Here is a 15,574-nt window from a genome sequence, read left to right as displayed (position 1 = left end):
AAATTAAGGTAAAATAGTCAGGTGCATCACTATTCTCATTGAAGATGTAGTACTATATGTAGGCTATATGTATTTCTCCATTACCTTGCTCCCCCATCTTTAGTCCACTCAGCAGATCAATGCTCTCTTGTCCGTCTTCTATTGTCTCCTCTTTGACAAGCAGCAGATCAGGCTTCCCTTCCTCCATGTCTACTGACTGTAAGAGATACAGAGAGAAGATATTGGATCAAGACATCTGATATGAGCACCCTGCTATGGAGCATCTTCTGATTGGGCAATGAGGGATTGCTATGAGTACAATGCATACATGTGAGTTGATTTGATACTATACTAATGGTTAGATAATTCAATGGCATGGTCCCATACTTAAGACACAATTAATTAAGACCTGACCTAATATCATTCAGACAGTAGTTCACAGTGAGCTCACCTCAGTGAGACTGTATGTGGCCCTGTGCTGCTCAGCTGGTTCCTCTGTGGGTTCAGGAGGTGGTGTAGTCTGGTTGTCCTCCATGACCATGGTCCCCTCAGGGTTCCCCAGACCCTCCTCACACCCCTCCTCCTTTACGAGCAGCACCTCTGGGCCCTCGTCCTCCTGGAAGAGACAGGTGATACAGACTTTCAACATGGAGTGTTTACCTATCCACACTACGCTTGAGTCCTATACTGTAGTTACAGAATGACTTAATTGTTATTAAACTCATCCTGGTGGACATAAATATGATGTGGGTAAATATGAGTCATCATCAGTCAAACCTGACTCAACTATTTTGAAGTGCACAGCAGGTGTTTGTTAGTGTGTGGGTACAGTGCAGTGAAGGCTTCTGAGGGGAGAACAGGTCGTAATAATGTCTCGAATGGAGTAAATAGAATGGTTTCAAAGACATGGTTTTGATACCATTCCATTCACTCTATTCCATCCATTAAACTCCATTCAAGCCATTATTGTGAGCCGTTCTCCCCTCAGCAGCCTCCACTGTTACAGTTCCTTCAGAAAGTATTCATACACCTTGACTTTTTCCACATTTTGTTATTTTACAGAATACATTTAAAATTGATGAAAATTGAGATTTTTGGGGTCACTGGCCTACACACAATACCCCATAATGTCAAAGTGGAATTATGTTTTTTAAAATTGACAAATTAATAAAAAACGAAAAGCTGAAATTTCTTGAGCCAATAAGTATTCAGCCCCTGACTTTAAGACAGTCACATAGTTTAATGGCTGTGATAGGAGAACAGAGGATGGATCAACAACATTGTAGCTACTCCACAATACTAACCTCTTTGACAGAGTGAAAAGAAGGAAGCCTGTACAGAATAAAATATTCCAAAACGTGCATCCTGTTTGCACAAAGGCACTAAAGTAGTACTGCAAAAAAAGTGACAAAGCAATTAACTTTTTGTCCTGAATACAAAGTGTTATGTTTGGAGCAAATCCAATACAACACATTACTGAGTACCACTCTCGTGTTATGGGTATGCTTGTAATCATTAAGGACTGGGGAGTTTTTCCGGATAAAAAATAAACGTAATGGAGCTAAGCACAGGCAAAATCCTAGAGGAAAACCTGGTTCAGTTTGCTTTCCACCAGATACTGGGAGGAATTCATCTTTCTGCAGGACAATAACCTAAAACACAAGGCCAAATCTACACTAGAGTTGCTTACCAAGAAGACCGCAAATGTTCCTGAGTGGCCAAGTTACAATTTTGACATAAATCTGCTTGAAAATCTATGGCAAGAAATGAAAATGGTTGTCTAGCAATGATCAACAACCAATTTGACAGGGATTTAATATTTTTGTTTAAAATAAATTGGGCAAATGTTGCACAATCCAGGTGTGGAAAGCTCTTTGAGACTTACTCAAAGATTCACAGTTGTAATTGCTACTAAAGGTGATTCTAACCTGTATAGACTCAGATAGTGTTTTATTTTTCATGATTTAAAAAAATATATATTGTATAGTTTTTCTTCCACTTCGACTGAGTATTTTTTCTAGATCATTGACTAAAAATTACAATTAAATCCATTTTAATCCCACTACGTAACAAAACAAAATGGGAAAAGGGGCTGTGAATACTTTCTCTAGGCAATGTATGTAGGCCCTAAGTGTATATTGGTTATAAAGCACTGTATGTAGGCCCTAAGTGTATATTAGTTATAAAGCACTGTTGGGTGTATGTAGAATAGGGTGAGATCAGATGTGATTTCTACTAAATAGAATCCCAATGAAAGTTAATGATGTTTATTAAACAAAGTTTTTATATGAACTCCACACATATATGTCTTAACAAAAAATGTCCATGAACTTGATTAACTGCATTCATTTTCTCATTAAAAGTGTCTTGGGAAAAAAATAAGTTAGTTGAATAGAAGTAGTGAAATAGGCTTTTGTGAACATAATATAGCCTACACAATACAAACACAATATGTAACAGATGTTTTATGTCTGAATGCAATATTCTACCTAGGAATATTCAACACTGAAATCTGTTACTCTAAATGCATCTGTGGATCTTTTCTGCTGAAACAATGAAAATTGATCTTTGTCTTTAATTCAACGTTTGATCCAAACATCAGAAGATATCGTGTGGAATGGTTTCTATGTTATAGAGTGGAATGTTTTTTTCTGCTGGTGTATCCTGAGGTAGGTCCTCTCAGACCCACTTCCTGCAGTGTGTATAGGTAGGGCTGTGGCTGTCATGAAAATGTGTCAGCCGTTAACTGTCACGCAAAATTACCACAAGTCTCAAGGTTATTGACCTGTATTAATATAAATACTGTTGGCATCTCCGGGTTTCCACGCATACAAGCCGCTGATGCGCGGCTTTGGAACATCTACAATTAAAATATGGATTACAAATCCATTTAATATACACCATCACAATAGCTGGTGTTAAGAAACATTATGATATGAAGAAAATGTATTTCAGAAGAACAGGATTTCATATTGAGTCGGCCTACTGTATGTTATCGATCTGGGAGTGCCATGCCAATAGCAGAAAATACACTGCGCAAAAAAATAAAGGGAACACTTAAACAACACAATGTAACTCCAAGTCAATCTCACTTCTGTGAAATCAAACTGTCCACTTAGGAAGCAACACTGATTGACAATAAATTTCACATGCTGTTGTGCAAATGGAATAGACAACAGGTGGAAATTATAGGCAATTAGCAAGACACCCCCAATAAAGGAGTGGTTCTGCAGGTGGGGACCACAGACCACTTCTCAGTTCATATGCTTCCTGGCTGATGTTTAGGTCACTTTTGAATGCTGGCGGTGCTTTCACTCTAGTGGTAGCATGAGACGGAGTCTACAACCCACACAAGTGGCTCAGGTAGTGCAGCTCATCCAGGATGGCACATCAATGCGAGCTGTGGCAAGGTTTGCTGTGTCTGTCAGCGTAGTGTCCAGAGCATGGAGGCGCTCCCAGGAGACAGGCCAGTACATCAGGAGACGTGGAGGAGGCCGTAGGAGGGCAACAACCCAGCAGCAGGACCGCTACCTCCGCCTTTGTGCAAGGAGGAGCACTGCCAGAGCCCTGCAAAATGACCTCCAGCAGGCCACAAATGTGCATGTGTCTGCTCAAACGGTCAGAAACAGACTCCATGAGGGTGGTATGAGGGCCCGACGTCCACAGGTGGGGGTTGTGCTTACAGCCCAACACCGTGCAGGACGTTTGGCATTTGCCAGAGAACACCAAGATTGGCAAATTCGCCACTGGCGCCCTGTGCTCTTCACAGATGAAAGCAGGTTCACACTGAGCACGTGACAGACGTGACAGAGTCTGGAGACGCCGTGGAGAACGTTCTGCTGCCTGCAACATCCTCCAGCATGACCGGTTTGGCGGTGGGTCAGTCATGGTGTGGGGTGGCATTTCTTTGGGGGGCCGCACAGCCCTCCATGTGCTCGCCAGAGGTAGCCTGACTGCCATTAGGCACCGAGATGAGATCCTCAGACCCTTTGTGAGACCATATGCTGGTGCGGTTGGCCCTGGGTTCCTCCTAATGCAAGACAATGCTAGACCTCATGTGGCTGGAGTGTGTCAGCAGTTCCTGCAAGAGGAAGGCATTGATGCTATGGACTGGCCCGCCCGTTCCCCAGACCTGAATCCAATTGAGCACATCTGGGACATCATGTCTCGCTCCATCCACCAACGCCACGTTGCACCACAGACTGTCCAGGAGCATGCCCAGGCATTGTAGGGAGGTCATACAGGCACGTGGAGGCCACACACACTACTGAGCCTCATTTTGACTTGTTTTAAGGACATTACATCAAAGTTGGATCAGCCTGTAGTGTGGTTTTCCACTTTAATTTTGAGTGTGACTCCAAATCCAGACCTCCATGGGTTGATAAATTGGATTCCCATTGATTCTTTTTGGGTGATTTTGTTGTCAGCACATTCAACTATGTAAAGAAAAAAGTATTTAATAAGATTATTTCTTTCATTCAGATCTAGGATGTGTTGTTTAAGTGTTCCCTTTATTTTTTGAGCAGTATATATGCTTAATTCCTGTGCAATTATTTTATATGACTTTATAGTTACAAGAATATAAGTGTACATTGATTAATAAAACAGAAAGGATATTTTTCTCTAACGATTGCCGAGCGAGTGCGCAATGGACCGGCTATTCTGTGTCGAGTGTAAAAAGTGATCATTTGTAACATGTCCTATAAGCTTAATTTTGAGTTATTTGGCAACTTTAGTTGTGAGACAAACCTTAGAATGTCTTAGAAATCAAAACATATGGACTGCATGATGTAACTATTGATGATTTGAAAAAGTTGCAAAAAAGGCATGCGCTCTGTTTCTTGCCTAGACTGCACGCACTGCTCATTAGTCTCTCATTCACAAGTGATAATATTGTCTCCCATCAAACTACTCTCAATTTATAAAGGTCTTTATACTAAATAATATATGTGTGAAATTAGTTTAGAATGGGCCATTATCAGCTGCATGGGCATTACATCCGTACGCACTCGACGGTGTCGATGAAATACGACGCTATAATAGGTGTGTTGGAAAAATGACCAGCTCCTGACACGCATCATTAATTCATTATGAATAAGATTTATTTGATTTCATTCTTCATTAATGTAACCACAATGTTCAGTTGAAATGACTCGCACCAACAGTAGGGACATCTATCTATCTATCTATCTACACACACACACACACACACACACACACACACACACACACACACACACACAGGCTTGCGAAAGTATTCACCCCCCTTGGGATTTTTCCTATTTTGTTACCTTACAACCTGGAATTAAATTTGGGGGTTTGTATAATTTGATTAACACAACATGCCTACCACTTTGAAGATGCAACATTTTTTTGTCAAATAAACAAGAAATAACACAAAAAAACTGAAAACTTGAGCGTGCATAACTATTCACCCCCCCAAAAGTCAATACTTTGTCGAGCACCCTTTTGCAGCGATTACATCTGCAAGTCTCTTGGGGTATGTCTCTATAAGCTTGGCACATCTAGCCACTGGGATTTTTGCCCATCCTTCAAGGCAAAACTGCTCCAGCTCCTTCAAGTTGGATGGGTTCCGCTGGTGTACAGCAATCTTTAAGTCATACCACAGATTCTCAATTGGATTGAGGTCTGGACTTTGACTAGGCCATTCCAAGACCTTTAAATGTTTCCCCTTAAACCACTCGAGCGTTGCTTTAGCAGTATGCTTATGGTCATTGTCCTGCTGGAAGGTGAACCTCCGTCCCAGTCTCAAATCTCTGGAAGACTGAAACAGGTTTCCCTCCGGAGACCTTCTCCCTTACCTCACCTCGCTCATCAACTCATCCTTGACCGCTGGCTACGTCCCTTCCGTCTTCAAGAGAGTGAGAGTTGCACCCCTTCTCAAAAAACCTACACTCGATCCCTCCGATGTCAACAACTACAGACCAGTATCCCTTCTTTCTTTTCTCTCCAAAACTCTTGAGCGTGCCATCCTTGGCCAGCTCTCTTGCTATCTCTCTCAGAATGACCTTCTTGATCCAAATCAGTCAGGTTTCAAGACTGGTCATTCAACCGAGACTGCTCTTCTCTGTGTCACGGAGGCTCTCCGCACTGCTAAAGCTAACTCTCTCCTCTGCTCTCATCCTTCTAGACCTATCTGCTGCCTTTGATACTGTGAACCATCAGATCCTCCTCTCCACCCTCTCCGAGTTGGGCATCGCCGGTGCGGCTCACTTGGATTGCGTCCTACCTGACAGGTCGCTCCTACCAGGTGGCGTGGCGAGAATCTGTCTCCGCACCACGTGCTCTCACCACTGGTGTCCCCCAGGGCTCAGTTCTAGGCGCTCTCCTATTCTCGCTATACACCAAGTCACTTGGCTCTGTCATATCCTTACATGGTCTCTCCTATCATTGCTACGCAGACGACACTCCTTTCCCCCTTCTGATAACCAGGTGGCGAATCGCATCTCTGCATGTCTGGCAGACATATCAGTGTGGATGACGGATCACCACCTCAAGCTGAACCTCGGCAAGACGGAGCTGCTCTTCCTCCCGGGGAAGGACTGCCCGTTCCATGATCTCGCCATCACGGTTGACAACTCCATTGTGTCCTCCTCCCAGAGTGCTAAGAGCCTTGGCGTGACCCTGGACAACACCCTGTCGTTCTCCGTTAACATCAAGGTGGTGACCCGATCCTGTAGGTTCATGCTCTACAACATTCGCAGAGTACGACCCTGCCTCACACAGGAAGCGGCGCAGGTCCTAATCCAGGCACTTGTCATCTCCCGTCTGGATTACTGCAACTCGCTGTTGGCGGGGCTCCCTGCCTGTGCCATTAAACCCCTACAACTCATCCAGAACGCCGCAGCCCGTCTGGTGTTCAACCTTCCCAAGTTCTCTCACGTCACCCCGCTCCTCCGCACACTCCACTGGCTTCCAGTTGAAGCTCGCATCTGCTACAAGACCATGGTGCTTGCCTACGGAGCTGTGAGGGGAACGGCACCTCCGTACCTTCAGGCTCTGATCAGTCCCTACACCCAAAGAAGGGCACTGCGTTCATCCACCTCTGGCCTGCTCGCCTCCCCTACCTCTGCGGAAGCACAGTTTGCGCTCAGCCCAGTCAAAACTGTTCGCTTGTAAGTCGCTCTGGATAAGACCGTCTGCTAAACGACATAAATGTAAGAATTTTCCTGTATTTAGCGCCATCCATCATTCCTTCAATTCTGACCAGTTTCCCAGTCCCTGCCAATGAAAAACATCCCCACAGCATGATGCTGCCACCACCATACTTCACTGTGGGGATGTTGTTCTCGGGGTGATGAGAGGTGTTGGGTTTGCGCCAGACATAGTGTTTTCCTTGATTGCCAAAAGCTCAATTTTAGTCTCATCTGACCAGAGTACCTTCTTCCATTTCTTTGGGGAGTCTCCCACATGCTTTTTGGCAAACACCAAACGTGTTTGCCTATTTAAGCAATGGCTTTTTTCAATAAAGCCCAGCTCTGTGGAGTTTCCGGGTTGAAGTGGTCATATGGACAGATATTCCAATCACCGCCGTGGAGCTTTGCAGCTCCTTCAGGGTTATCTTTGGTCTCTTTGTTGCCTCTCTGATTAATGCCCTCCTTGCCTGGTCCGTGAGTTTTAGTGGGCGGCCCTCTTGGCAGGTTTGTTGTGGTGCCATATTCTTTAATTTTTTTTAAAATAATGGATTTAATGGTGCTCCTTGGGATGTTCAAAGTTTGGGACCTTTTTTTATAACCCAACCATGATCTGTACTTCTCCACAACTTTGTCCCTGACCTGTTTGGAGGGCTCCTTGGCCTTCATGGTGCCGCTTGCTTGGTGGTGCCCCTTGCTTAGTGGTGTTGCAGACTCTGGGGCCGTTCAGAACAGGTGTATATATACTGAGATCATGTGACACTTAAATAAAGTCCACCTCTGTGCAATCTAACTAATTATGTGACTTCTGAAGGTAATTGTCTGCACCAGATCTTATTTAGGGGCTTCGTAGCAAAGGGGGTGAATACATATGCACGCACCGCTTTTCCGTATATATAAATATATTTTTTTTTTTACGCATTGTGTGTGTGTTTTATATATATATATATATATATATATATCTCATACACACACTAAAGTTTGGGGTCACTTAGAAATGTCATTCTTTCAAAAACAAAAGCACATTTTATTGTCCATTGAAATACAGTGTAGACATTCTTAATGTTGTAAATGACTATTGTAGCTGGAAACAGCAGATTTTTTTATGGAATATCTACATAGGCGTACAGAGGCCCATTATCAGCAACCATCACTCCTGTGTTCCAATGGCACGTTGTGTTAGCTAATCCAAGTTTAGAAATCTGAGCATCTGAGCTCCTAGAGTGTGCGGCTCTCCCTTATTTTCAAGCTAATCCAAGTTTATCATTTTAAAAGGCTAATTGATTATTAGAAAACCGTTTTGCAATTATGTTAGCACAGCTGAAAACTATTGTACTGATTAAAGATGCAATAAAACTGGCCTTCTTTAGACTAGTTGAGTATTTGGAGCATCAGCATTTGTGGGTTTGATTACAGGCTCAAAATGGCCAGAAACAAATCATTTTTTTCTGAAACTCGTCAGTCTATTCTTGCCAAGAGGAGTGGGGACCCCGGTGCACAACTGAGCAAGAGGACAAGTAAATTAGTGTGTCTAGTTCGAGAAACAGATGCCTCACAAGTCCTCAACTGGCAGCTTCATTAAATAGTACCCGCAAAACACCAGTCTCAATGTCAACAGTGAAGAGGCGACTGCGACTCTGGGATGCTGGCCTTTTAGGCAGAGTTCCTCTGTCCAGTGTCGGTGTTCTTTTGCCCACTTAATCTTTTATTTTTCTTGGCCAGTCAGATATGGCTTTTTCTTTGCAACTCTGCCTAGAAGGCCAGCATCCCGGAGTGTCCTCTTCACGTTGACGTGGAGACTGGTGTTTTGCGGGTACTATTTAATGAAGCTGCCAGTTGAGGACTTGTAAGGCATCTGTTTCTCAAACTAGACACTCTAATGTACTTGTCCTCTTGCTCACTTGTGCACCGGGGCCTCCCACTCCTCTTTCTATTCTGGTTAGAGCCAGTTTGTGCTGTTCTGTGAAGGGAGTAGTACACAGCGTTGTATGAGATCTTCAGTTTCTTGGCAATTTCTCGCATGGGATAGCCTTCATTTCTCAGAACAAGAATAGACTGAGCCTGTAATCGAACCCACAAATGCTGATGCTCCAGCTACTCAACTAGCCTAAAGAAGGCCAGTTTTACTGCTTCTTTAAATCAGTACAACAGTTTTCAGTTGTGCTAACATAATTGCAAAAGGGTTTTCTAATGATCAATTAGCCTTTTAAAATGATAAACGTGGATTAGCTAACACAATGTGCAATTGGAACACAGGAGTGATGGTTGCTGATAATGGGCCTCTGTACGCCTATGTAGATATTCCATTAAAAAAAACATTTAAAAAACAGGCCGTTTCCAGCTACAATAGTAATTTACAACATTAACAATGTCTACACTGTATTTCTGATCAATTTGATGTTATTTTAATGGACAAAAAAAAGTGCTTTTCTTCCAAAAACAACGACATTTCTAAGTGACCCCAAACTTTGGAACGGTAGTGTGCGTGTTTTATATATATATATATATATTGTGGATTTTGGCTAATTCACCATCTGAGGAAGTGGAAACTCAAAATGCATTAGCTAGAAAATTAAATATAATATGCTGATAGTGTAATTGATTAATCTAACAGTTCAAGTAGTTAGTTAACAGTTAATGTAATGTCCTGAAAACTTTTCAGCATACCCAATGATGTCTATAGGCCTATGCAATTACTCCACCCCGTATAAGATATATCTCAAAGCTATAGCCTATGAGACACTTCATTTAAAAAAGGTGCTCCAGCGGTCCAAATTGAGAAATAAATATAAAACCTACAGAAAGCTCAGACCCTCCTGCCTCCCGAGTGGGGCAGCGGTCTAAGGCACTGCATCGCAGACTCTGGTTCGATCCAGACTGTCGCAGCCGGCCGCGACTGGGAGACCCATGAAGCGGCGCACAATTGGCCCAGCGTCGTCCAGGTTAGGGGAGGGTTTGGCCAGTTGGGATGTCCTTGTCCCATCTCGCTCTAGCGACTCCTTGTGACGAGCCAGGCGCCTGCAAGCCAACTTCGGTTGCCAGCTGTACGGTGTTTCCTCCGACACATTGGTGCGGCTGGCTTCCGGGTTAAGCGAACAGTGTGTCAAGAAGCAGTGTGGCTTGGCAGGTTGTGTTTTGGAGGACGCGTGGCTCTCGACCTTCGCCTCGTCCGTACGGGAGTTGCAGCGATGGGACAAAACTACCAATTAGGTATCACAAAATTGGGCAGAAAAAGGGGTAAAAAGCACGAAGACATCTGAGACCCTCTTCTCTCCAACAGTCACAACAATAGGCCTATTTGCGTGATTTTCCCACAACTGCAATTTGAAATGTTGCAATCACAATGCATTTCTCTCCCTCTCCTCTCACCCACTTGGAGCGCAGAGAGAGAGAAAGAGAGCGTGGTTTGGAGGATGGATGAGACATTTCAGATAATAACGGCAAGTCTATGTCAATAGAAAAATGTGGAACTTGAAACTGAATGACTGTAATCAAATTCCACGTGACTATTGAGTCATGGTAACTGGGCTACTCAAACAGCGCTCTGTAAACGGATGGTGCTGATGGGCGTTAGTAGCCTACCAAACTTGCTAACGGCCATCAAGATGCTACTAGTACTCAACGCTCTATTATCCCTCAAATCACTGCGCAGAGATCGAGAGCGTGGTTTGGAGGATGGATGAGACGTTTCAGATAATAGCAGCAAGTCTATTTCAATATAAAAATGTGGAACTTGAAAGTCATGGTCAATACACCTGTATTTTCAGAATGCAAAACACGTATTCCTGCTATTGCGACCCATGCAGATTATTCAAATTCAATCATGAAGTGTTTGATGCGATTTTCAAAAGCATTAGCATTGATGTCAGAGTGATTTGAGGGACAATAGAGCATTGAGTACCATGCGATTAGCGTCTTGATGGCCGTTAGCAAGTTTGGTAGGCTCCTAACGCCCATCAGCACCACTCATTTACAGAGTGCAATTTGAGTAGCTCAGTTACCATTACTCAACGGTCACGTGGAATTTGACTACAGTGATGACTTGTGACCACCGGTGTGGCGGTATTACGGTCACTGTAACAGCCCTACACACAGGGGAAAGGCCTCTCTCCTGTGTGGACCTTCAGGTGCATCTTCAGCTGGTGCTGGTGGGAGAACCTCTTTTCACACTGTGGGCAGCTATAGGATTTCTCCCCTGTGTGGACCCTCTGATGCCTCTTCAGGTTGCAAGCCTGGGCAAAGCGCATGTGACACTGGGTACAGCTGTAGGGTTTCTCCCCTGTGTGGACCCTCTGGTGGATCTCCACCTTCTGGGGGCGGCTGAAGCCTTTGTTACAGAACATGCAGAGGAACCGTTTCTCTTTACTATTACCTGATGTTGCTCCCCCTCCCTGAGTCTGGGCTCTAGCCCTGTCGTTTGAGTTCAATACCTGATCGAAAAGGACGCGGCCGTGTGAATCGGAAAGAACCATCGACGTGGACACTGGGTCGCGATCCCTGAGCGGGTGTAAAGGGGAGTGGGTTGCGACATTTGGATTTGTCTGTAAGCTTTCCCTGTAGTCTAAGAAGTCACTGGTGTTGCCCTGCGAGTGTTCTTCTCCTAAGTGAGTCTCGTCTGCATTCCATGTAAGAGGAGTGTCGCTTTCCACTTTCCCTTTCTTATCAAGGCACCCTTCAGAGTATACACTACTACTGTACCGGTTCCAGTCCCCTCTCAATGGATTAGACTGTGTATCTAAGCCGATAGGCATGTCACCAGGTATCATCTCTGCAGCGTATGAACAGGACGGATCATTGCCAGTCTGTAACGTGTCACCTGAGTCCTGATGGGACAGATTCATCCTTGGGCTCGTGTTACCGTAAAGTAAATACTCTGAGTGGGGAGCAGGAGGACAGCCCAGTTGGTCCAGCCCCGTTAAAGTCTCTGTATCTGTCTCTGACTTGAGGACGGCGTTCAGCGTTCCACTGACCTCCGTGATGTTTCGTCGGGTAATGGGTGGCGATGGGGCAGGGATGGGGTCCTCTGTGGCTACAGGGGGCGCTCCAGCCATTCCAGTATGGATGCATCTGCTGTGCCGTGGGTCCTCCTCTTTTTGAGACCTCTCCAGCTTGACCTCAGGACTTGCAGCCTCTGCATCCTGACACAAGAAGAGGGGAAATTGTTATCCAAATTCTACTCATGTACCGGAAATAATGTCGTTGGGAAGTCTCAGAAGCTCCCCTATGGCAGATAAATTAAGATGTACTTGTAAGCTTGTGAATAGCTGTGGGGAGCCTTTCTGAAATAAACTGGCCACATTTGATGTACTGTAATTTTGATGTAACAATATTCCACTAACCTCTATCATGATAACGTGCTGGGTTGAGGTTCCACTCCCCTCATCAACAGTGATTGGTTGGTCATCTCTCCATGTATTGTGTCCCGCTGGCTTCACAAAGCTCCTGTAGCCTCCAGTAAGATGTCCTTCAACTGAGACAGTGATTGGGGGAAAAGAGGTGGTTAGGTAAGCTACTGTAAATGTTCAACGCCATGTTGTACACTATTGACAGTTTTGACACTGTCTAGAATTGTTAAGGATGTAAGGTAACACTTCAAATAACTTCTTGATACACTACTTATAGATCAGTAGATTATGTTCCATGCATCACATTGTTTTCAATTAGTAAATCATAGGAAATGCAGTAAATCAAGAATCTGGTTAGAATATGATAGTGTCTTTGTGCAAGATAGCTAAATAAATCAGGGGAATTATTGCATACAATCCAAAAACTGACCAAGACGCAATTCTGGTTAACCAAATGTGGTTAACACATTTAAAGTCACATGCGCAGAGGGGAAAGGAAGACCTTCTGCAAAATGTACCTCTTGCCTTTTTTTCTTGAAGTTAACATTTTACAATCATAAATATCTCACAAATACAATATGTATTGATATTTCACATCAATACATTTTAGTTCATAATTAAATAACGTGATTTACAGATTTTAGTGTCCGTGGTAGTTTTTGAAGTCCATTTTATTTCTTTTTAGTTCTGTTTTGATTATTAGAATTTTTTTCATTGAACAAAATGTTATTTCATAGTCATAATGCATCTTATCTTCCAAATTTTACTGTTCACAATGTATGTTATTGTCCACAATAATTCTTTAGTAGAGTCATCCACTTGAGAATCGAAGACACCATGAAAGACAGACTTGGGATTTATACATACAGTACAAGTCAAAAGTTTGGACACACCTACTCATTCAAGGGTTTTTCTTTATTTTGACTATTTTCTACATTGTAGAATAATAGTGAAGACATCAAAACATTGAAATAACACATGGAACAATGTAGGAACCAAAAAGTGTTAAACAAAACAAAATATTTTTGATTCTTCAAAGTAGCCACCCTTTGCCTTGATGACAGCTTTGCACACTCTTGGCATTCTCTCAACCAGCTTCATGAGGAATGCTTTTCCAACAGTCTTGAAGGAGTTCCCACATATGCTGAGCATTGGTTGGCTGCTTTTCCTTCACTCGCAGTCCAACTCATTCCAAACCAACTCAGTTGGGTTGATGTTGGATGATTGTAGAGGCCAGGTCATCTGATGCAGCACTCCATCACTCTCCCTCTTGGTCAAATAGCCCTTGCACAGCCTGTAGGTGTGTGTTGGGTCATTGTCCTGTTGAAAAACAAATGATAGTCCCACTAAGCACAAACCAGATGGGATGGCGTATCGCTGCAGAATGCTGTGGTAGCCATGCTGGTTAAGTGTGCCTTGAATTCTAAATAAGTCACTGACAGTGTCACCAGCAAAGCACCCGCACACCACCACACCACCTCCATGCTTCATGGTGGGAACCACACATGCGGAGATCATCCGTTCACCTACTCTGCATCTCACAAAGACATGGCGGTTGGAACCAATCATCTCAAATTTGGACATCAGACCAAAGGACAGATTTTCACAGGTCTAATGTCCATTGATTGTGTTTATTGGCCCAAGAAAGTCTCTTCTTATTATTGGTGTCCTTTAGTAGTGGTTTCTTTGCAGCAATTCAACCATGAAGGCCTGATTCACACAGTCTCCTCTGAACAGTTGATGTTGACATGTGTCTGTTACTTGAACTCTGTGAAGCATTTATTTGGGCTGCAATCTGAGGTGCAGTTAACTCTAATGAACTTATCCTCTACAGCAGAGGTAACTGGGTCTTCCCTTCCTGTGGCGGTCCTCCTGAGAGGCAGTTTCATCATAGCACTTGATGGATTTTGCGACTGCACTTGAAGAAATGTTCAACGTTCTTGAAAGTTCTTACTTATTTGAGCTGTTCTTGCCATAATATGGACTTGGTCTTTCACCAAATTGGGCTATCTTCTGTATAACACCCCTACCTTGTCACAACACAACTGATTGGCTCAAACGCACTAAGGAAAGAAATTCCACAAATTAACAAGGCACATCTGTTAATTGAAATGTATTCCAGGTGACTACCTCATGAGGCTGGTTGAGAGAATGCCAAGAGTGTGCAAAGCTGTCATCAAGGCAAAGGGTGGCAACTTTGAAGAATATCAAATATATTTTGATTTGTTTAACAGTGTTATTTCATAGTTTTGATGTCTTCACTATTATTCTACAATGTAGAAAATAGTACAAATAAATACAAACCCTTGAATGAGTAGGTGTCCAAACTTTTGACAGGCACTGTACATTTTCTGACAACTGTGCAAGGAGTATATTTTTAAACATCCTTATTTCTGCAAGGGGGTTCAGGTTGCGGTATGCGACATCACCACCATATTTAATCAGATATCACTTCATAAATAGTTTTGTTCAAGTTTCAAAATGTGTATTTAAATGTATGAAATTGACTGAGATACCAGATCCATTGGTTCCGTAATCGTATTAAAATCCCCACATATAATTACGGAATTTCTCACACATAAATAGCCCCTTACGTACCTCTTGCGGTTCCTCTGTATCTGTCGAGGATCTTGACACTTCTGGGACGACTGGCGAGAATGCGCTCTCGCATTGTCTTGTCAGCGCGGTCCCGTGGCACCTTCAGTTCCAGTAGCTGTAGTTTCCTCTGCAATGCCCTGTTTTCTTTTTGTCTTTGAGTTATTTCCAAACGAAATACTGCATAGTCTTCGTCTACGAGCTTACAGATCTCTGCAACCGCTGCATTCGCTAGCACCTCCATGATGGAGGCTATTTGAGTGTGAAAAACCATACAGTTAGCCATTGTTAGAAGCTAGCTACCTAGCGTTACCTAGATAACATCAACCTAACCTGTCTCCAACTCGGAAAAAAGAGTACCCGGGGTAAGTATTTGATGCTATGCAGGGTTTTAATAAACGTCTAAATAACAACAATAAAAACGCTAACGTAAAAATTGTTCTTGGTTACTGTTCACTTCCGTTTTAATTGTCTTCTTCATGTGGTTTTCTGGCCGACTAG

General features: G+C 43.3%; 1 protein-coding gene and 1 pseudogene across 2 annotated transcripts; both read right to left on the bottom strand.

The window, feature by feature from the left end:
• LOC115191386 (zinc finger protein 528-like) overlaps positions 1 to 447 on the bottom strand; it is a 17,998-nt pseudogene extending 17,551 nt beyond the window's left edge.
• On the bottom strand, positions 401 to 15,574 carry LOC115191314 (zinc finger protein 112-like). Of its 2 annotated transcripts, XM_029749187.1 has the most exons (4): positions 15,077 to 15,572; positions 12,473 to 12,603; positions 12,104 to 12,271; positions 401 to 595 (listed from the first exon to the last, which is right to left on the bottom strand). In XM_029749187.1, the coding sequence occupies exons 1-4, from the start codon at positions 15,357 to 15,359 to the stop codon at positions 416 to 418; spliced, it is 762 nt and encodes a 253-aa protein (XP_029605047.1). In that variant the 5' UTR covers positions 15,360 to 15,572; the 3' UTR covers positions 401 to 415. The 2 variants fall into 2 exon arrangements, with proteins under 2 accessions (XP_029605047.1, XP_029605046.1); XM_029749186.1 differs by lacking the exon at positions 401 to 595 and having other exon boundaries at positions 11,145 to 12,271; positions 15,077 to 15,574.

This window comes from Salmo trutta, chromosome 4 (assembly GCF_901001165.1).
Source record: "Salmo trutta chromosome 4, fSalTru1.1, whole genome shotgun sequence".
Taxonomy (NCBI): Eukaryota; Metazoa; Chordata; class Actinopteri; order Salmoniformes; family Salmonidae; genus Salmo; species Salmo trutta.
This window is presented reverse-complemented; position numbering and strand designations above follow the sequence as displayed.

What these genes read in the sequence shown, in the direction of transcription:
- LOC115191314 (XM_029749186.1), bottom strand. Translation starts at nt 15,359, where the DNA reads ATGGCTAACTGTATGGTTTTTCACACTCAAATAGCCTCCATCATGGAG. An exon ending in ATACAGAGGAACCGCAAGAG is followed by an intron (nt 12,604 to 15,076) that starts GTACGTAAGGGG and finishes TCACTGTCTCAG; the next exon opens with TTGAAGGACATCTTACTGGA. An exon ending in AGCACGTTATCATGATAGAG is followed by an intron (nt 12,272 to 12,472) that starts GTTAGTGGAATA and finishes TTCTTGTGTCAG; the next exon opens with GATGCAGAGGCTGCAAGTCC.